This window comes from Aythya marila (assembly GCF_965140915.1).
Source record: "Aythya marila genome assembly, contig: HAP1_HAP1_SCAFFOLD_169, whole genome shotgun sequence".
Taxonomy (NCBI): Eukaryota; Metazoa; Chordata; class Aves; order Anseriformes; family Anatidae; genus Aythya; species Aythya marila.
Genome location: NW_028137768.1, coordinates 700,483 through 722,015, shown reverse-complemented (window position 1 = coordinate 722,015; position 21,533 = coordinate 700,483). Strand labels below are relative to the sequence as shown.

Here is a 21,533-nt window from a genome sequence, read left to right as displayed (position 1 = left end):
ATGCCACCCACTAGATCAAGTTTGCCAGGGCCCCATCCACCCAGGCTTTGTAGACCTCCAAGGATGGGGCATCCAGAAGTTCTGTGGGCAACCTCTTACAGTGCCTCACCGCCCTCTGAGTGAAGAATTTCCTTCTAACTTCTAATCAAAATCTCTGCTCTTTTAGTTTAAAACCATTCCCCCTTGTCCTGTCATTATTTGATTGAGCAAAGAGTTGTTCTCCATCTTTTATTATGCCCCCTTTAATTACTGAGAAGACGCAATCATCACAGACAGCCCCTCGTAACCACCGTTCCCTGCACTGGGCTTTTGCTCCAGCTCAGACAGGTGGTTTGTAGGCAATGAATTCACCCTAAAGCCTTTTCTTCTGCAGGCTAAACCAACCCAACTCTCTCAGCCTTCCTTCATAGGAGGGGTGCTCCAGCTCCTTGATTATCTTTGTGGCCCTCCTCTGGACCTGTTTTAACAGATCAACATCCTTCTTGTGCTGGGGCGCCAAACCTGGATTCAGTACTCCAAGTGGGGCCTCACAATAGCAGAGTAGAGGGGAACAATCACCTCCCTCGACCTTCTAGCCACTCATCCTTTGATGAATCCCGGGATGCAGTTGGCCTTCTGGGATGCAAGCTCGCACTGATGGCTCATGTTGAACAGTTCATGTCCACGACAACAAGAATCTTCTCTGCAGGGCTGCTCTCAATGCGTTCTTCTTCCAGTCTGTCCTCATGTCTGCGATTGCCCTGAGACAGGTGTAACGCCTTGCACTTGGACTTGCTGAACATCTTCAGTTTCTCATGGACCCACTTCAAAAGCTAGTTCAGATCCCTTTGGATGGCATCCCTCCCTTCTATTGCATCAACTGCACCACTGAGTTTAGTGTCACCTGCAAACTTGCAGAGGATGCTCTCGAACCCACTGTCTAGTTCTTTTTCTGCATATCATTCATAATGTAACTCATTAAAGGCCCAGATGCAGGTTAGTTTTTTTGTTTGTTTGTTTGTTAGTTTTTTATTTTGTTTGAGTATATATTTTTCTTTATATTGCTTGTGAAATTATTGTCCACAAAGAAATGTCTTTGTTCATATTCTTTCATTTAAGTATCTACATGTCCCATGTGACTCCTGGACTTGGTGTAAACAAGGAGGCAGGCTCTCTGTGTATTTAAATAAAAAAAAAAAACCAACCCTGCAGTGATATGCTTGCCCACGATCCTCCCTCAGAGACCTGCAGTGAAGCTGCAGGGGCACTTGGCTGTGTGCAGGGGTGGAGGGAAGAAGTGTCCTGGTACAGCAGCACTGCCAAGGAGCCCCAGAGCTTCTTCTTTCCCAAGCTGCTCTCCCTTTCACCTCGTACTCTCCTACAGAGCCCTTGTGTTGCTGCGAGGACTCATTGCTCTTGTCTCTTGCTCACCGTGCTGCTCCGGGGCAGTTCTGTGTGCACAGGCAGGGACAGGCCAGGGGCACTTCTCTAATACAGCTGGCTCCGTACCAGCATCTGCAGCATAGAAGGATCTGCTGAGGGCAGTGCCTGAAGGCTCAGCTCTTCTCCCAAAGCTACTCCCATGGATATTGCAAAGTAAAGGTAACTTTTTGAAGTATAGATATAGTGCTAAATCTGGGTGGGAACAGGCAAAGGAGAGCTCTGCAACTGCAGGGAACACAGCAGGTACAGGGAAAGCAGTCTGCTGCATTGTCATACCTCAGTTGACATTTTGTAGACTGAATACAGTGAATCACCCCAAAACATCTAATGACATTGGAAATAAGTTGGATGCAATGATCCTTGTGGGTCTCTTCCAGCTCAGGCTATTCCATGAGTCTCTGACTCTGAAGGAGGCCAGCTATCTGTGTGCACCCTCCATGGCCAAAGAACCACTTGTGTGGGAGGCACTCAGTGGCAGTGCCCCCAACCAGCTGGCTCTGCCTTCACAGCCTGACCAGCACGGCCCTGCAGAGTGCCTCACAGCCCCATGCACCACAGTCCCCTCGCTCTACAGAGCAGCACTGCCAGCTGGGGGGCTGTGGGCAGCATGGGCAGGGGATGCAGGAATGGCTGCTCAGGCCAGCCCAGACGTGCTGGCCTGGGACAAGACTGTGTGGGTCATGGGGTGTCCTGGGAGCAGAGCAGGGCTCTGTGTGTGTGCAGTGGTGGTGCCTGAGGAGCCCCAGGGCCAGCAGTGTGGTGCTGTTCTGGGGAATAAGGCTGGCCTGGGTGGTTGCAGGCTTCCCTGGTGAGTAGTGTCCTGGGGTATCTCCTGCAGATGGCAGCAGCAGGGACACTGCACTGACCCCCCACTTCTCCATTTGCTGCTTTGTTGCCATCCCAGCCTAGGCTGCTCTGCTGGGCCAGGCTGGGCTGGGCTGGGCTTAGCTGGGGAGACTAGAGGCAGGTGTGGAGAGCTGGGGAGGGTCTGGGATGTGCTGGCCTCCTAGGAGACACTGGGAGGACCAACAGGGTGGACACTGCCACTGTCCATTTCCACGTGCCTCCCTCACCTGGCTCTGGTCCCCCTGTTTGTGAGCACTGGCTCGTTTGCCTACCTGAAGTTCCCTTCTTTCTCCACCCCATCCACGGACCTGCTGGTGGCAGTTCTGTACTCATCCCTGAATCTTTTGCTGGCGGTTCAGTACTCAGTGGTGCCTCCAGCAGTGACTTCCCTCATCTACTTCATAAGGAACCAGGAGCTCAGGGATGCAGTGAGGAAACTCTTTGAATACATGCTTCAAGCAAGTCTTTGCAGACATTCTTCTTCTACATTAATCATGTGCCTACAATCGTTTCAGGACACTGACGTTTTCTGAAATAAACTGTTACGACAATTGTCTTTAATTTTATTTATTTATTAATACCGTCTAAAGCTGGTGAATTTGTCTTACTTTTATTCTTAGTGTCTGCTATGTGTTTTTTTGTTTGTTTGTTTGTTTTTAAGTTTTGACCCAATGCTCTAATGTACTTATATAAGTGGGCTTCTTGTGCAGATAATGACAATAAAGAAGAGAGCAGAATTTTACTGGTCTCATGTCCCATCTCCTCCCATCTCTTCTGCACCTGGGGGAGCAGCCCCAGCATGCACGAAGAGCTCAGACCGAGAGCCCAGCTGCCACATGGAGGAGCAGCCCCAGTGGCCTTTGGGGCTGTCCCTCACTGCCCACTGGGCTCTGCCTCTCTGCTGCCTGCAGGTCGGGGCTGCTGCTTCCCTGGAGCCATGGCCATGGCCAGCAGCAGGAAATGGCTGTTTCCCTGCTGCTCTCTTTTGGCTTCCACTTTGTTCTCTTGTTCCTTTGCATTTCTCTTAGCCCTCAGATCACGAGTATCTAGGTGACAGTCCTGATGTCTCCACAGTGGCATCTCTGCCATATCTTTGCACTCATCTTCCAAAGATAGTGTCAGAAATACAACCCAGGACACCTTCCCTGGACAGGCCTGTTACTTTTCTGGGCTTCACCATGGATCAGAGTCCCCTAGAGATCACTGAAAGACTGTGAGATGTCTTCTTGGTTGCACATAGCCTAGCAAATAGTAGCTGGCCTTTCACTGGCCTGGGAGTGTCCCAGATGTGCTGGGACTGATGGCAAATGGTATCCTGGAGGGGAATCTGGAGCTGCCCTGTGCCTGGGCCAGGTCTCTTGTGCTGGCCTGGGGACTGGGGCTGGACCTGTGGGACACAGGCACTCTGTGCTGGGGATCTCCCAGGCAAGGGACCAGGAGTCCTACAGCTTCATGGACCTCCATTTCCAGAGCCATGGCTGGCCCCAAAGGATCTACATCCTTCAGGTGAATTTTCAGGATCTATATTCATCACAGGAGAAGAAATACTGATGGTCACCTGTACTTGCATTTCATTGCTTTCTCCATCATGGTGTACACCCTCATCTTCCAGGTACTTCCACCCATCTCGAATAAACAATCCCTGTTGAATGTCCCCTTTCGAGATGCCTGTCTGGACCTATGCACTTCCCATGGTTCTCCTGCTTTGTCCTCCCCTTACTCTTTGATCATTCAGACCGCTCTCACTGACCCAGTTACTGCTTTGAGCTTCACTGAGTTCAAGGTTGCCCATCGATTAGCAGTCTGCCTAATGGTTTCTGTAGCAAGCTCCTCATCATTTATCATGGAATTAAGATCATATGGAATCATACTAATCTGAATACCTATAAATCTGACTGGAGACATATAAGATGAGGTGCTTGCTTTGCTGTTTGGAAAATTGCTGCATGTTTTCTTGTTGTTTGTTTTAAAATAAGGAAAAACCCTTCTGTGTGTAGACAGGTCTCTAAGGAAAGCAGGTGGGAGCTGGTGCAAAGGGGCTGTAACATCCAGCTGCAGACTTCAGTGCAGAAGTGTGGTGTAAGGGAAAGTGATACAAGCACCAGGTGGCCAATGAGAGAAATGTCAGGGTTGGGGTGGTGAGGAGCAAGGTTGCCCATGCACTGTCAGGCCTCAAGACTCTGCTTTTCCTCCCTATGGACGTCTCCATAGGGGAAGCCCTGGGTTAATATCAATTGAAGAAAGATGCTCAAAACTGAAATGCAACAAAATTCATCCTTTAAAATGAGAAGAGACTTTTATTAGGTGCTTTTTGAAATCTTCCTCCTCAACTACACTATGAAAGCTCCCCAATTAGTTGTCCAAGTCTTGAAGACTTGAATAAAACTAGGGAAGACATATGGTTTCTTAGGTGTTTCTGCATTTTAATGAGTTCCATGGTGGATTTTGGTGCTCAGTCTGTGAAACTCAAGTACTGAGAGGAGAATGATGCAACTACTTGAGAACATAAAGTCAGAAGGAAAAGTTGAAGTGACTTGGTGTATTAATGGGCCCCACTGAGGGCTGTTACCAAGAGATTCTCCTCAGGGACTTGTTAGGGCAGATAATTGGAGGCCATGATTACAGATAGGCAAAGCACTGTGCTGAGAAAAGTTAGGGTTTATTGTGTTGAAGTAAAAGGTCCAGGCCCTGACTCAAGCCACTGGAAGGGAATGTCCTGCATTCCCATGTCTGGCTCTGGGCTCTTGCTTGGGGTCTGTGGGATATGGTGGGCAGTGTGATGCCCCAAGAAGAACAGTGGTGTGACACCTCCCTGCCTCTGCACAGGGTCTCAAGAAAGCAATAAGCCCCCTTGCAATGACTGTATCTCATCTCCTCAGAAGCCCTATCCAAGGGGACAAAAATGTCAGGGCTGCTGGGGCCTTCTCTTCTTGACAGCACCCATCTCATTGTCACCTCCAGACTTCCCTGTGCTGCCCCACACCTTGTCCAGTTTCCCTGATGGCTGCAGACACCCATCTCTGTTCACCACCTTGCTTTCATCCTGGCATTTCTCTGGTTTCACCAATGTCTTGTCAACCCTCTCCAGCTGTTCCTTGAAACACAAAACTGATCAAAGTGTCTGATCAAAGACACTCTTTGGGTGACCTCTAGCACCACAGTACAACTCTTTTTTTGGGACATTTTGTCTTCTTCATGGCCAATGCCAACCTTCCAAGGTGCATTTTCTGGCAGGTTTTTCTCTCCTGCTCTTTCCTACTAATAAAGAAAATTCCATCAGGGTGGAAACCAGTCCTAAAGTAGGCATCCCAACCCATTGGCCTTCTTGTGGCCTGTCAGCCAAGCAGACAGAAGCTACCTCACCAGCATCTTCCAAGCCATGGTCCTGCTGCTGGCCTTGCAGCTTCTTGTTTAGACATACCCAAGCCTTGTGCCTCCTGCTGTCCAGTTGTGTACTCAAACAGAAGGGACAGGACAACCCATATGAGGGCCTTCTTTCTGTCTGGGTCCTCCTGAGTATGTAGGTAGAGGGGATCCCACAGTCAGCATGCCAACCAGGTGCCTTCTGCTGGTCTACCAGGACCACTGGCAGTTATCAGATGAAAAGTACAGATCCAGGGTATAAGTGTGACCTGTCAGCTACTTCAGACAGAAGTGACCTCACAGTCCCTTTCTGTGACACGTTCCTGCTGCTGCCCTATCAACTGCAGAGACAGAAGTGACCTCACAGTCCCTTTCACAGGCCAGTTCCTCCTGCTGGTTTGGGAGATCCTGAGGTAGAGCTGAGCTCATCAGAGCATTCCCACCCATCTCCTCCTTGTGGCCTACAAGCTGATCAAATCCATGGCCCCTCACGTTCATCTTTGAATGCAATGTGACTGCACAGGAATCTCATGGTTCCTGACCTGCCCCAAGAGAACAAGAACCTATGTTAAGGGTTAGGAAAAGGGTTAAAGGTGAGCAGGTTAATGCACAGGAAGACAGGCTTTGGAAGTTAGTTGTTCATGTTATGGCATTAGGGACTATGGCAAACCTTTCTGGGTGAGAGATTAAGCAGATGTTTAGTGGGACGGTTTGTTGTTCTGCTTGTGGTGTCAGGTCTGTGGTTAGGGTATGGGCAAGTTGTTTGATTGAAGGTTTTGTTTAGGTCTGCAAGAAGACTAGGGTTAAATAGAGCATTTTAGTGGTATTGTTAAGGGCAGGGATGAGGGTGAGCAAGAGAGGAAAGGTAATGGAAAGGGGTTATGGACTAATTTTGGCTTCAGGGGATATTGTGGTCAAAAATTAGAGTGGTGGATTCCTGCCAGGGTGTGGAGTGGCATTTAGATTTAGGTATTAATGTAAGAGGTTAAAATAGGGTAAGGGCCTCACATGGCTGCTTCAAGTCAGCTTTATGGTGGGATCAACATTTCCTGAATATTCTTACCTCTTCAAAATAGCTAGCTTCTGCTGTCCAAGCTCCTCTTTCCTCCCCCAAATCTTACATCTCTCCTGGCCAGGCTCCTCCTGCCTTCGTCGTAAAGAAGTGTTTACCAAAATCCAACCTAAACCTCCTCTGGAACAAGTTTAGCCTATTCCCCCTTGTCCTATAAAAGGGCACATGGGAGAATAGACTACTGCCCACCTCTCTACTGGAGGATGAGGGTTGGGATCCCTCAGGTGGATCCCATCCAGCCCTACTGACTTGTGTACATCTAAGTGCTGTAGCAGGTCTCCAACCATGTCCTCATGGAATATGAGGGCCACATTCTGCTCCCCATCCCTTCCACCAATCAGGGGGATGGGTACCCAGAGAACAACTGGTCTTGCCGCTAAAGACTGAGGCAAAGATGGTATTAAGCACCTCAGCCTTTTCTTCATCTCTTGTCACTAAGTTTCCTCCTGTATCCAGTAAAGGATGAAGATTCTCTTTAGTCCTCCTTTTTGTGTTTCTGTATGTATAAAAACATTTTGTTATCTTTAACAGCAGTAGCGAGAGTGAGTGCCAGATGAGCTTTGGCCTTTCTAATTTTGTCCCTGCACAGCCTCATGACATCCTTATAGTCTTCCTGAGTGGCCTACCCTCTTTTCCAAAGGTCCTAAACCCTCTTTTTCTTCCTAAGCTCTAGCCACAACTCTCTGTTCAGCCAGGCCAGTCTTAGAATCATAGAATATCCTGAGTTGGAAGGGACCCTTAAGGATCATCAAGTCCAACTCTTGACACCGCACAGGTCTACCCAAAAGTTCAGACCATGTGCCTAAGTTCACAGTCCAATCTCTTCTTAAATTCAGACAGGCTCGGTGCAGTGACCACTTCCCTGGGGAGCCTGTTCCAGTGTGCAACCACCCTCTCTGTGAAGAACCCCCTCCTGACGTCCAGCCTAAATTTCCCCTGCCTCAGCTTAACCCCGTTCCCGCGGGTCCTGTCACTAGTGTTAATGGAGAAAAGGTCTCCTGCCTCTTGACAACCCCTTGCGAGGAAGTTGTAGACTGTGATGAGGTCCCCCCTCAGCCTCCTCTTCTCCAGGCTGAACAGGCCCAGTGACCTCAGCCGTTCCTCGTACGTCTTCCCCTCAAGGCCTTTCACCATCTTCGTAGCCCTCCTCTGGACACTTTCCAACAGTTTCATGTCCTTTTTGTACTGTGGTGCCCAGAACTGCACACAGTACTCGAGGTGAGGCCGCACCAGCGCAGAGTAGAGCGGGACAATCACCTCCCTTGACCTGCTGGCTCATCTTTGGGCACGTGGGGATGGAAAGTCTGCTCCTGAGCCTTGAAGATTTCCTTCTTGAAGAGTGCTCAACCTTTCTGGACCCCTCTGCCTTTCAGAACTGCCTCCCAAGGCACTCTGCCAACCAGTGTCCTGACCAGCTCAAAGTCTGCTTGTAGAACGCCTCATCTGTCTCCTCATCCTGGTTTGGCGGTCAATAAGATATCCCCACCAGGATGCCTGCCTTGTTGGCCTTCCCTCTGTCCCTGACCCACAGGGACTCAACAATATCATTCCAAGATTGAAGTTCTGCAACATCAAAACACTCCCTAATATAGAGAGCCACACCACCACCCCTTCTGTCCTGTCTGTCTCTTCTGAAGAGCCCATAACCATTCATTGCAGCACTCCGGTCATGAGAGTGGTCCCACCACGTTCCAGTGATGGCAACCAGGTCACAGCATGCCTTTTATTTCTTTTATTTCTTTTTTATTTATTTTATTTATTTATTTATTATTTTATTTTTATTTTATTTATTCATTGCTATTGAGCAATGGCTACATTTATATTATATTGTACATGCAATAATAAAATCTCTGTTTATGGCCCAGAAGAATTAGGCACTTCAAATATCACTCAGATGTCACTCTGCCATCTCCAATATCACCTGGTGTCTGCCTCTGAACAGCTCCCTCTTGGTCTCTTTCTCCATTCAAAGTGCTGAGAGCTGAGACAAGCCGCTTACATGCTGCCTGTACCCACCAGAACCAAGGCAAGAGGAATCTCAACTCCAGTGGGATTCTGTGAAGCACGGGGAGGCAGCTAAGCCCCCTTCTAGCCTCTGAACTGCAAACAAAATATGAGATGCCTGGTTTGACTCAGCTGAAACTACGGGACAATAATGGACAGCAGAAATCGTGTGTACATGGCTGCAGCTGCCTGGGGCAGTGGCTTTCTCTATGCTGTGTTGCACACTGCCAATAGCTTTTCCTTCCCCCTCTGCCAAGGCAATGCCTTGGATCACTTCTTCTGTGAAATTACCCAGATCCTCAAGCTCTCCTGCTCAAATGCCTACCTCAGAGAAGCTGGGCTTCTTGTGCCTAGTGTGTGTTTAGCCTTTGGGTGTTTTGTTTTCCTTGTGCTTTCTTACGTGCAGATCTTCAGGGCCATGCTGAGGATCCCCTCACAGCAGAGATGAAACAGAGCCTTTTCCACATGCCTCCCTCACCTGGCTGTTGCCTCCCTGTTTCTCAGCACTGCCTTTTTTGCCTACCTGAAACCCCCCTCTATGTCCTCCTCCTCCCTGAATCTTTTGCTGGCAGCTCTGTACTCAGTGGTGCCTCCAGCAGTGAACCCCCTCATCTACAGCATGAGGAATCAGGAGCTCAAGGATGTAGTATGGAAAGTGATGACTGGATGTTTTTCAGAAGGAATAAATTGCATATGGTCTTAATGTTAACTGTATACAGACCCAGAAATCTTTTTTTTTTTTTTTTTTCTTTTTTACTTTGCTTTACTCCTCATAGTGTTTCCCACAAAGAAATATCATTGTTCATACCTTCCTACACTGTATGTACCTGTCTCACATGACTCCAAGTCTTTGTATAAATTGTGGGTCAGGCTTTCTTTGTACTTCAGTAAAAGAAAGGATCATGCATTGACTTACTTGCCTGATACCCTTCCTTGTAGACCTGTGGTGGAGCTTCAGGGGCACATGGCAGAGGTGGAGGGGAGAAGGGTCCTGCCACAGCAGCACTGCCAGGCTGCACCTGTGATTGTTCCCTGTTCTTGGACAGCACCCACAGAGACAGTGAATTCACCTGCCTCTGTACACAGTAGGTGAGAGGGATAATGGCAGGCATCTTTCTGGAGGAAAGCGGGAGCTGTCAGGAGAGCCCAAGCGCTCGGCAGGGACAGTGTGTGCCAGGGAGTCAGTAGCACGTGGAGCCCATAGAGCACGGGCACGTCCCAGGTGGAGCCACCCTGAGGTGCTAAATCTGGGTGGGAGCAGGAAAAGCAGAGCTCTGCAACTCCAGGGAACACAGCAGGCATAGGGAAAGCTCTCTGTTGAATTGGTTGTTATACCTCTGGTGAAATTTCATAGATTGAATACAGTGAATCACCCCAAAACATATCCTGACATTGGAAGTGAGTTGGACTCGATGATCCTTGTGGGTCCCTTCCAGCTCAGAATATTCCATGAGTCTCTGACTCTGCAGAAGGCCGGCTATCTGTGCCGGCTATCCATGGCCAAGGAACCACTTGTGTGGGAGGCAGTCAGTGGCAGCGCCCCCCACCAGCTGGCTCTGCCTTCCCAGCCTGACCAGCACGGCCCTGCAGAGTGCCCCCACGGCCCTGTGCACCACAGCCCCCTTGCTCTGCAGAGCAGCACCACAAGATGGGGGGCTGTGGGCAGCACGGGCAGGGGCTGCAGGAATGGCTGCTCAGGCCATCGTCTGCAAACTAACTGAGGGTACACTCAATCCCCTCATCTAGGTCATTAATAAAGGTATTAAACAAGATAGGCCCCAGTACCAACCTCTGGGAGATGCCACTTGTAAAGGGACACCAACTGGACTTAACTCCATTAACCACAACCCGCTGGGCATGGCCCTCCAGCCAGTTCTTCACCCAGAGAAGACTATACACAGCCATGAGAGATGACCCAAAGGGATTAAATAGATGCTCCAGTAGGTGTTCCAGCCCACCATCCCACTACCAAAAGCACCTCCCAGCCTGCAGCAGAGGAGCCTGCTGGGGAAGAGCTGGAAGGCTGTGGGGACCCACTAGCAGGAGCTGGTGCCAAGTCCTGCCCAAGGGTCCAAGACATCTCCCCGTTCAGCTCTTTTACCTGATCTTTCCCTGCCTGTGGGTGCTGGGAAGACATCCTTGGGCTTCATGGGGGCCCAAGGCAGCAGAAGGTGGGCACTGCAAGGGAGTGTCTCATGGGGCTTCCCAGAGATCCACTTTGCATGGAAACTGCCTGTGGCTGTCAGGACGGAAATGTCTCTGTCAGGAATAGTGTCCAGGGACCAGGGGCTCTGTCAGACCCAAAGCCAGACCCTGATCCTGCTGGCTCTAAGATGTGTCCCTTCCCAACCGCTGCATCTTTGAGCTCTTCTCCACTCCATCAGCCTCAGGGAGACACCCTGACACCTGGGCAGGGAAGCACTGGGCCTGGGGCAAAGCCCCCAGAGGGTTTTAATATGAACAAATACCAACACACAGCATAAAAACAGGGGAATACCAAGAAGGCAAATACCCATGTGCATCTGCTGACTGCTGGAAAAGGGAGACCAGACAATTCCCTGGCACTCACGGCTCTCCCAGTGGCACTGAGCTCTCCTCCCTCCCGGCTGCACCCAGCTGCTCAGCAGGGCTGGGCTCTGCTGGCCTGGGGCTCTGGAACTCTTGCGCACGGGGCTCTGGTGTCACATCCTGGGTGTCCTCATGGGGACATGCCAGAGACACCTCTTCAACATCGTCATAGCCCGTGCTCCCCAGGAAAGGTGACGAGGTGTCTCCCTCAGCTCCAGGGACCCCAGCACTTCTCCGGGAGTGCAGGCTTCCCCCTGTAAGCATCAAGGCAGGCTGTTGTGGTTGGGCCTGTGGGGTGCCCCTCAGAGTTGTTTATCAGCTTCCTCGTCTTTACCAGACTGAGACATTCAGCCCGTTCTCCAGCCCCCACAAAATGTCCCAGGACAGGTTCTCCATGGATGGTCAGGCTTTCAATATGCCATGGATTCTCCTAGGCCTGGGGTTGGCACCTAGGAAGTGGCAGTGCTGCATTGCCCTCTCACCTGTGACTGCATCCCTGCGCCCATCTCCTTCCTCTGGTGTCCTGGGCACTTCCCAGTCCCCCTGCCCAGGGACAGGATCCTCCCCAGGGTCAGAAACCTCCCCAGCATCATCATAGCCATCTGCTGGGGAACCTCCGGGCAGGACAGGGACATCTGAAAGGAGAGGGAAGGTGGTGGCAATGAGAAGAGATGTCCTGCAGAGCAGAGGATGGGAGGGTGTGTGGGGACACAGGGCTGACATGCTGCTGGTGTCAGGGTCACAGCAGAGCCTTCATGCTTCCAGCTCTGATGATAACACTTGGTGTCACTGCTGCCCGTCTGGTCTGTCTGCAGGGAGGAGAAATGGAGCCCTTCCTCCCCCCCGCCCACCTCTTATCCCTGGGTGTGGCCCCAGACCATCCTCCTCCTCATGTGCCTGGGGTAGGGCTGCATCTGGGTCAGGGACCCCTCTGAAAAGGAGGCTGCAGAGAGCTGCAGTGGGTGCTGTGGGATGAGCCCTGCTGCCCTGACTGGTGGTCAGCACTGCTGGGGATGGGCACCCACAGAGCTGGGGGTGCATGGGGAGGAGACCAGTTCCTTGGAAAGAGACAATTCTCAGAGGAACTCCAACAGCTGCCCTGGGAAAGCCCTTCACTTAGTCCTTGGTTCAGGGCCAGGCACAGAGGAGCTATCCCCTCTGGGATGGGCAGAGCCGGTGTGGAGGAAGCTCCTCTTTGGGGCTCAGCACCTGGATGCTCTCCCAAAATCCCCACAGCCCAGCGATTTTGGGGACCATGGGCAGGAGCTGCAGGACACAGCCCTGGTCTGGGGCAGGGAGAAAGGTCCCCGCAGATGTGCCTCCACAGGGACCTGCACCCACCTGAGAGACTGAACCTCGCCTGCTTCTCCCACGCCAGGCTGTAAGCGATCTCCTCATACACGGCCTCAGGGAAGGGCTCCCCAGCTCTCCCGGAGCCTGGGGACAGAGGCAGGGCTGGTCTGGGAATGGGCAGAGAGGGACAGGACCCCACTGGGTTCCCTCAGCCCCATTCCCTAGGCCAGCACAGGGCTGTCCCCACAGCACAGCCCCACTGTGTTGTGTTGGCACTGCAACCACATCCCCAGGGAGGGCAGCATCCCAAATGGAGATGGTCTGGGGCAGCCTCACACCATCCCTTTGGAGACAGCCCTTGTGCCCCTTTGGTCCCTGGGTCACATCCCACTGCAGACCCTACACCAGTTCCCTCATTTCCCCTTCTCATGGAGCTGCTCCATCTCTGCCCCACACATCAATAGCACAGCCCGTGCCCTGTTGGGAGGTGGCTGACACCACGGTGATGGACTCCACTGCCCCATGCTCCTCCTGCCAGTGCTGCCCAGAGCACTGCCAGCAGTGCATCCTCCCCTTCTCACCCAGCCCAGCTCTCACATTTCTCTTCTCACCCCAGAACTGATGCCTCAGGCTCTGGACTCTCTCCACCCCTTGATGTTGGTGCCCCATGGTCTGTCAGTCAGTGGGGCAGCACATGGGGCAGGAGGCAGCACACGGCTCTGTTTCTGTGCCCCAGAACACCAACACCCCCAGCACCCCCAGCCCTGCCAGGAGGCATCTACCCCCAGGACCACTGGGGAAGGACCCACCTCTGCGTTGAGCCCTGGCGCTTCGCACCTGCCCAGCCAGGAGGGCCAGGAGCAGGCAGAGGAGGGCCCCCAGGATGATGCAGATGACGACAGGCACCGAGATTCTATCGCTGCTGGTGGTTGGACGGCCCCGTGGGGGATCTGCATGGGCAGGCACATGGCAGGGGCAGCATCAGGCATGGGAGAGGTTGGGGGCAGGACATGCCACTCCTGACCACACAAGGCAGCAGGGGTTGGGGGGGCGGATAGGGCTGGGTGATGGGGCAGCTCCCACCCTGCTGGGTCCATCACAGACTTCTCCCAGCTCCTTCGGCTTTCTGGGAGTCTCACAGCCCAGCAAGGAGCCCCTTCCCCTGGCTGTGGGTCACAGCGTGGACATGGACAGCCCCAGCCCTGGGGAAGGACAGCTTACCTGCTTGCAAGGGGGGTGTTGCTGTCCTGGGTGCAGCTGCAGGGGAGCAGAGGAGCTGGGCTGAGAGGCTGGGGCTGTGGCACCAGGCAGCCTCCCTGGCAAATGACCCCAGCATGTGCCCCCTGAATTGTCCCTCCTGTGGGGCTGGGCAGGGTGGCAAGGACAGGGCCCAGCACCACTGCTCTGGGCTGCTCACAGGACAGTGCAGGCAGCCCAGGGGATGTGCTGGCACATCCAGCCCCACAGAGGCTGCTCCCCACCCAACACCAGCCCCCCACTCTGCAGAAACACCCTTGCTCAGGCCAGCACCGGGGCCATGCCAAGATCCAGAAGAGCAGATGCCCAAGCCAGCTCCTTGCCAATCCCCCAGCCATGTCTCCCAGCCCCACTGCTCACCTGAGCAATGCACAGCCGCATTTGCCTTATGCTGGCAGGCACTGCTGTTCCCTGGCTGGGCCCAGCAGTCCTGCAGAGACAGCTCCGTCCCCCTGCACTCCATCAGCCACATGGGGCCCGTCCCCTCTCCAGCAGCAGCCTGGCCCAGGGCATAGACCGCGGGGCCACAGCCCAGCTGCCTGCACGCCACCTCGGCATCCCGCATGTCCCAGGCATTGTCACACAGCGTCCCCCAGGTGCCGCGGTGCCAGATCTCCACTCTGCCCGAGCAGCCGTCCTTGCCTCCCACGGTACGGATCTTCTCCCTGTCTGGGGAGGCAGCGATGTCCCATGGCACCAGGACAACTGGGGGAGCCCTGCCAGGTAAGGGGGCACGTGCAGGGGCAGCTCCCTATCTGTGCAGCTGGTGGAGTTGGGGCATGCAGCCACCTGCGACCTTTCTGTCCATGTCCCAAAGGAAAGAGAAGTTGGGCTGAAAAGGGCTGCTCTGGGGGTCATGCAGAAGAAAGCAGAGCTGACCTCTGCTTGCACATCCCCATGCTGGGTCAGGGCAGCAGCAGAACCCTGTTCACTCAGGGGACACACATGGCACTGCAGGGGGGAACCAAGTGCTCGGCCCCACAGGGTCCCTGGTTCACAGAGCAGCAGGAGGCTGTCCCAGGAGGGGGGACTCCTGAAAGCCCTGCATGGTCTCCTCTCAGACCTTGCCTGCAGTTGCCTCTGCATCCCCCAGGCAGCTGCTGGCAGCCCGGCTGTTTGCTGCTGGTGGACATGGGTGGCTCTGAGAGCTGAAGTCACCTTTGTGCCACCAGCAGCAACAGGGTCTAAAGCAGGAAGTCAAAGCCTCTCTGGGTTCCTTCTCTGCATTTCACCATGCCCAGTGGGCAACAGGACCTGGTGCCTTGATGGCTCAGATTTACCATTGCAGGTGATGTTGGCCTCTTCTCGGCGGTTAGTACACGACTGCGGATGCCAAGAAGCAGATGGACACTGCCAGAAGGAGCTGTTGCTCTTCCCACACTCCACGCGATCCAGCCACGCGGTGCCAGACAGCTCAGCAGAGCTAGAATCTGTTTCCAGTTCCCCTTCATTCCCACAGCCCAGCTCCTTGCACACCAGTGACACCGTCTTGGTGGTCATCGAATTGAAGCAAACGCTGCCCCACGTCCCGTTGTAGAAAACTTGCAGGCGCCCAGAGCAGCCGTCGCTGTTCTCCAGCCTCAGGGCCATGAACTCTGGAAGGAGGAGAGGCCCCAGGGACATCCTTGGATGTCAGCCACTGATGGCCTTGGCCCTACCTGGTTCTGCCCTCACCCAGCCTAACTGGCCCCAGCTCAAAGCCCCACTCCCAGCACAGACCTGAACAGATGACTCCCGCGTCCTCCTTGTGCCTGCAGTCGTGCTGCCCCCAGGCCTCAGCAGGGCAGTCCCAGAGAGCAGCTTCGGCCCCGGAGCAGTTGACGCCATCCAGCCAGATCTGCCCGGAGCCCTCCCCAAACCGAGCAGAGCCGGCTGCCTCCAGGGCCCCTCCGCAGCCCAGCTGGCGGCAAACGACGGCGGCGTCGGCCAGGTCCCAGGCGTCGTCGCAGACGGTGCCCCAGTGCCCCTGGTAGTAGATCTCCACTCTCCCGGCACAGCGCCCGGCCCCGTCCACCAGCCGCACCCGCTGGCTCCCTGCAGCAGGGAGAACCCCGGCTGTCAGGGGCTGGCTGCCCTCCCAGCCCCACACCTGGGGGACGTGCAGCACCACTCACCCCGGCACACGACCCCCACGTCCTCCATGATCCCTTCTGCCGGTGTGCTCTCAGGCAGGGAGGTGTTGCAGAGGCTCAGGTTAGCCTCGTGCCCTGCACACCGCACCCCACGCAGCCCCACAGGTCCTGGTCCTCGCTCGGCCCTCACGGGGGTGTAGGCTGCCTCTGCCTCTCCGCACTGCAGCTGCCGGCACACCACGCTGGCCTCCTGCATGTCCCACTGCTCATCCAGGACTCTGCCCCACGTCCCGTGCTGGAAGACCTCCACGCGCCCATCGCACCGGCTCCCTCCGCCCACCAGCCGCAGGGACTTGGGGCCTGGCGAGAGGAGAAATTCAGCCTGGCACTGCCGTGGGGTCCCCAGCTGTGGGTGGCCGTGTCACACACCAGGGGCAAATGGACTTTGCAGCACTGCCCAGCACTCACCTGAGCAAATGACAGCAGCAGCGTTCTCCTGAGAGCACGGCGAGGCCCCCAGGGCAGTCACCGCGCACTGCCCCAGGTGGGCTTCAGTCCCGTCACAGTGGAACGAGTCTCTCCAGACGGGGCCGGTTCCTCTCCCAAAATGCCCTCCTCCAGGAATGGACTCAGCAAAGCCACAGCCGAGGTGCCGACAGAGAACGTGGGCGTCCGAGAGGTCCCAGCGGGAGGCACAGAGGGTCCCCCACGTCCCCAGCACCTCCACCTCCACCCTGCCCTCACACGCTGTGCTGCCGTTCACCAGCCTGAACCCTGTGTACACAAGGACAAAGGAGGGTGAGAGAGGCCACATTTGTGCTCTTGCTCCCACAGGAGCTGCAGGAGAGGCCAAAGGGACAGCGTGCCTGTCTCCTGCAGCACTCTAATTTTAGGGCCGCAGACCACCCCCTCACCCCACCTGTCCCCCACCCAGCACAACCCAGTGCCCACCCTTCTCTCCTTCCCCCACCACAGCCCCCATGGGCACCATCATACCCCAAGTCCTTACGTGTGCAGGTGACATGAGTGCCATTGCTGTGGGTGCAGGCCTTGTCCTTGGGAGTCTCCATGGGACAGAAGGAGAGGACGGATTCATTCCCCACACACTGCAGCTCTCTGTCCCAGACAGGACCGGCCCCTTCTCCCAGCTGAGCTGCCCCATGGACAGACAGGGCTGTGCCACACTGCAGCTCCCTGCACACCACCTCGGCAGCTTTGGCACCAAAGTGGGAGTGACAGACAGCTTTCCACTGGTCCCTGTCGTAGACCTCCACACTTCCTGAGCAGGGGCTGTCCCCTCCGACCAGCCGGACAAATCCTGGGGCAACCAAGGAGACCTGTGAGTTCCCAGAGCCCTCTGGCACTTCCGTGCCCACCTCCCACCTCATCCCTGAGGTGGCCACATGCAGAGCCCCACGGCCAGCCCAGCAGTTCTCCGTGGGTGCTGATGGCACAAGCAGGTCAGGACTACCCTTCTGATCCTCAGAATCCAGCCCAGCACCCATGAGCTGCCCTCTCTCCCAGCCCCCAGCCACAGGCACCGCTCAGACAAACTGCTGCTGCCCGGAGTCCCTGGGCTGCCCAGCCCCAGACCCAGCACAGCAACACCCACAGCACATGGGCCCACGGAAACAGGCTCAGGAACTCAGGGCTACTTCAGCCTGCTGTTCCCCACAAGGCTCAAACCAGTTACAAGAAATTCTTGGATCTGCCAAAAAGCCCCGCTGTTCCCAGGGAATGGTGGGGCTCTTGGGGAGCTCTTGTTAGATGGGGCACTTCAGGGGATCCTCCGCAAAGGGGTGTCCTCAGGGAGGGACAGTGTGGTGCTGGGCATGCACGTCCCCAGCCACCTACCATGCATGGATCAGCAAAGCAGGCAGAGAGCAGCCCTGGGCTGACACGAGCTCCCAGTGTGAGGGCAGGCAGAGAGGAGAGCCAGGAGGTGGTGGCACAGCCCCTGGGGCACAGGGAAGGCAGGAGAGGCTGGGCTTCAGGTCAGCACTGCCTGGAGGGGCCGTGTCTGCGGGGCTTGGCTCTCATGGGGTGACTCCAGGACAGGAACAAGGTGCCACTTGCCTCCCTGCTCCTCTGTGCAAGCCCAGTGCTCCTGCCCTCTGAGCAGCCTCTCTGCTTTGGCTGAGGTTCTCGTGTCTGCTGGGGGTACAACCCCAAAAGTCCTGGGCCATTGCACGCCCTTCCCTGAGGCTGCTGGTGGCTGGGGGAGCTGCTCTAGATTCCTCTGGCATAGGGACCAGCCTGCCAGACAGGGCCTGGGTGAATGGAAGAGAAAGATGGGATCCAGCCAGCACAGTGGGGAAGGGTGGAGCCATGTTCTGGTGTCCACTTGTTGCTTCCTGAGGTCACAGCCGGGTCCCTTAGAAGTGTCCCCATCCCAGAAGTAGGGAAGAAGTTCAGTCCTTACCTGAGCATGTCACTCCAGCATCAAAGCTGTGATCACAGTATCTTTCAGCCCATTCTGTGTGTGTGCAGTCAGACAGGGCAGACTCGGTGCCACGACAGCCAACATCATCCATCCAAATGCGTCCAGATCCCGGCCCAAAGTGTGCATTCCGATGAGCTTTGAGAGCAACCCCACAGCCCAGCTGCCTACAAACCACTGCAGCATCGGTCATGTCCCAGTCGTAATGGCACACGGTCCCCCACTGGCCCTGATGTTTCACCTCCACTCTCCCAGCACAGCGACTGCCGCCATCCGCCAGCCTCACCTCCGCAGCCCCTTCAAACACCAACACAGGAAGGGTCAGGAGAGTTTTGAGCCCCACATTACAGGTCTGTGAGGACCCCCTCCCCAGGCAGACTCCCAGTTCCCAGGGTGGGATCCCTGTCCCCATAGGCTATCTCAGGGGCAGTGGGGGGCTCCTCCTCTCCCCATGGGCTATGCTGGGATGGGGATACCCAGCTCTAGCCCTCTTGGGCCATTTGCTGCCCCACAGCCCTCACCACCTCCTCCCACCCAAGTGGCCCGCTGTCCTGCCCATGCCCACCCACACACAACCCCCAGCCCTGCACAGGGCTCCCACTCCTCCCCATCCCAGTTTCCCCCAAACAGACCCATGCCCCTTGAGCAGCTTCCATTACCCATTGTCTGCCACAGGCACCTCCCAAACCCACCATCAAACTCAGGACCTCCTGTGTCCCTACAGAGCACAGAGTTGATCACAAGGATACCAACAGTCCACATCTCTTCCCCATCCCTGCTGTCAGACTGGCCCCTGTGCTTGACCAGGACCCCCAAGAAGAACACCTCTCGGTGCAGATGCCCCAGTCCCCTTCTGTTAATGGGACACAACCTGCCCTCCTGGAGTCAGTGTTTCTCCAGATCCCAGGGGCAGGGAACAGCACACAACCCCCCTGGGGCATCCCAGACATTGGCTGTGCCCTGGAGATCACTGAGAGCCACCCTCATTGTCTGGGACTCCTCCAGATCCAGAGGCACAGTGCTGGGGAACAAGGGGTCGCAAAAGGTTACCCAAGGACAAGGTGTCTAGAAATGAAGTCAGGCTTGGGCTGCCAAAAACATGGGAGATATGAAAATGGATTACCACCTCCCACCCAGACAGGCACAGATTAAAGAACAGAGCTGAGAGACTGAGAACCTTCTGCCTCTCATATCAGTGGTGCCTGAAAACAACCCCACTCCCAGAGAGATCCCAATGGCCCCACTGCTGCCCACTGTCCCAAGGCTGTGGAACAGAGAAGCTGGCACTTACCTCTGCAAGGCTTCACCCAGAGGAGCAGACACAGCACCCAAGGGGGCAGGAGTCCCTCTGTCCCCATCCTGAGGCTCCTGTCCTGACAGCACAGCCCTGCTGCTGGAGTTACTGGGGACCCACGAGGCAATGGAGATGATGGGAAGGCAATATATCTGTGCAGATGCTGTCCCAGCTGCAGGAGGAGCCAATCGAAGCAGCAGGCACCTTTTTAGACGTTATCGGCACTTATCTCCCCTCCGACGCAGCCCAGCTCTCCAATGAACTTCTCCAGCGCTCTTCATGACCATATATGAGGGACGGCTCCGCTGCGGCTCTCACGTCACTGCGGTGGGAGATCATCGTGGGGTAAGGCTGGGTGTGGGGGCAGCTGGCTCTGACACCCCTTGCAGCCTGCTGTGGGAGCACAGAGCATCTCCTAAGCTGTAGCATCCAAGAGCCCAAGGTGCGATTGTCCGGCTGTCCTTGCGCCATGGGATCCAGGGGACTGGTCCTGCAGCAGGGCTGTGTCAGGCTGGGAAGAGACCAGCCCCTGCCCCTGCTACAGCCCCTGCTGTGCTGGCAGCAGCAGCTGGGAAAGGCCCTTGGGCAGGGCCAGAGCCCCATGCCGGGAGCGCTGGCTGTCCCGTCCCTCCCCAGGGAGCCTCCTGTGGGGTCCCGGCAGCAGCCAGAGCTGGTCCAGGGCCTGCCCTGGCAGCAGAGCTGCAGCCCAGAGCCTCAGGCGTCTCCCTGGCTCTCAGCGTGTCACCCAGGGGCCGTTATTCCCCGCGGCGGGTCGGGAGCTGGAGCCTGCCTGCCACTGCAGGTGCACAAACCGCAGCCCACGTGACATGGCGCCCGGGCAGGAAGACGGTGGTTTCCTCCTGGCCCCGTGCCCAGGCATGGCCTTGCAGTGCCTCCCAGCTTCCTCAGAGCTCCAAGCCTGGCGCAGTCCAAGATGTGTTTGGATAATGCTCTCAGACATATAGTTTATTTTACATATATATATACAAACACACACATACGTATATATATACATATTAGTTATTTTTATATAAAATATATATTTTAATAAATATATACAAAATACACATTTTACATATACATTATTATATTATATTGGTATATATTATATTAGATCATATATTGTTATATATTATATGTATTATTTTATATTACATATTAGATATTATATTTAATACATGTATTATGTTATATTACACAGAATTATGCTGTTATACAGTATTTTTTATTATATTAATTATATTGTATTATATTATATTTTATATATTTTATATTACCACATTATTTTATTTTTATTATATTATTTTTATACATATTATAGATAATTTTTATTTTATAAATATATATCACAGAATCACAGAATCACAGAATTTCTAGGTTGGAAGAGACCTCAAGATCATCGAGTCCAACCTCTGACCTAATGCTAACAGTCCCCACTAAACCATATCCCTAAGCTCTACATGTCTTTTGAAGACTTCCAGGGATGGTGACTCCACCACTTCCCTGGGCAGCCTGTTCCAGTGCCTCACAACCCTTTCAGTAAAGAAGTTCTTCCTAACATCTAACCTAAAACTCCCCTGGCTCAACTTAAGCCCATTCCCCCTCGTCCTGTCACCAGGCACGTGGGAGAGCAGGCCAACCCTGTCGTGGTTCCGCTCGAGTGGGCAGCCGAGCTCCACCACAGCCGCTCTCTCACTCCCCCTCCTCAAAGAGGAATGGGGAGAAAATATGTGAAAAGGGCTCAAGGATTGAGATAAGGACGAGAAAATCACGCAATAATTATTGTAACGGGCAAAACAGACTCGGCATAAGGAGATAGTAAGATTTATTGCCTACAACTAACAAGCGAGAGAAGTGAGAAAACAAAGGAAAAAAAAAACCAAAAGCACCTTCCCCCCCCAT

General features: G+C 54.4%; 1 protein-coding gene across 1 annotated transcript in view; it reads right to left on the bottom strand.

Annotated features, from left to right (window-relative positions):
• Positions 1–5,173: 5,173 nt before the first annotated feature.
• LOC309890570 (scavenger receptor cysteine-rich type 1 protein M130-like) overlaps positions 5,174–21,533 on the bottom strand; it is a gene marked incomplete at both ends in the record, with an annotated part of 39,066 nt that continues 22,706 nt past the window's right edge. Inside the window, 10 exons of the mRNA XM_082784993.1 lie at positions 5,174–5,362; positions 11,758–11,951; positions 12,617–12,712; positions 13,378–13,518; positions 14,186–14,494; positions 15,106–15,420; positions 15,545–15,859; positions 15,940–16,257; positions 16,366–16,671; positions 17,081–17,215. Of these exons, the coding sequence (XP_082641119.1) occupies positions 5,174–5,362; positions 11,758–11,951; positions 12,617–12,712; positions 13,378–13,518; positions 14,186–14,494; positions 15,106–15,420; positions 15,545–15,859; positions 15,940–16,257; positions 16,366–16,671; positions 17,081–17,215 (2,318 nt within the window). The remainder of the gene's footprint in view (positions 5,363–11,757; positions 11,952–12,616; positions 12,713–13,377; positions 13,519–14,185; positions 14,495–15,105; positions 15,421–15,544; positions 15,860–15,939; positions 16,258–16,365; positions 16,672–17,080; positions 17,216–21,533) is intronic.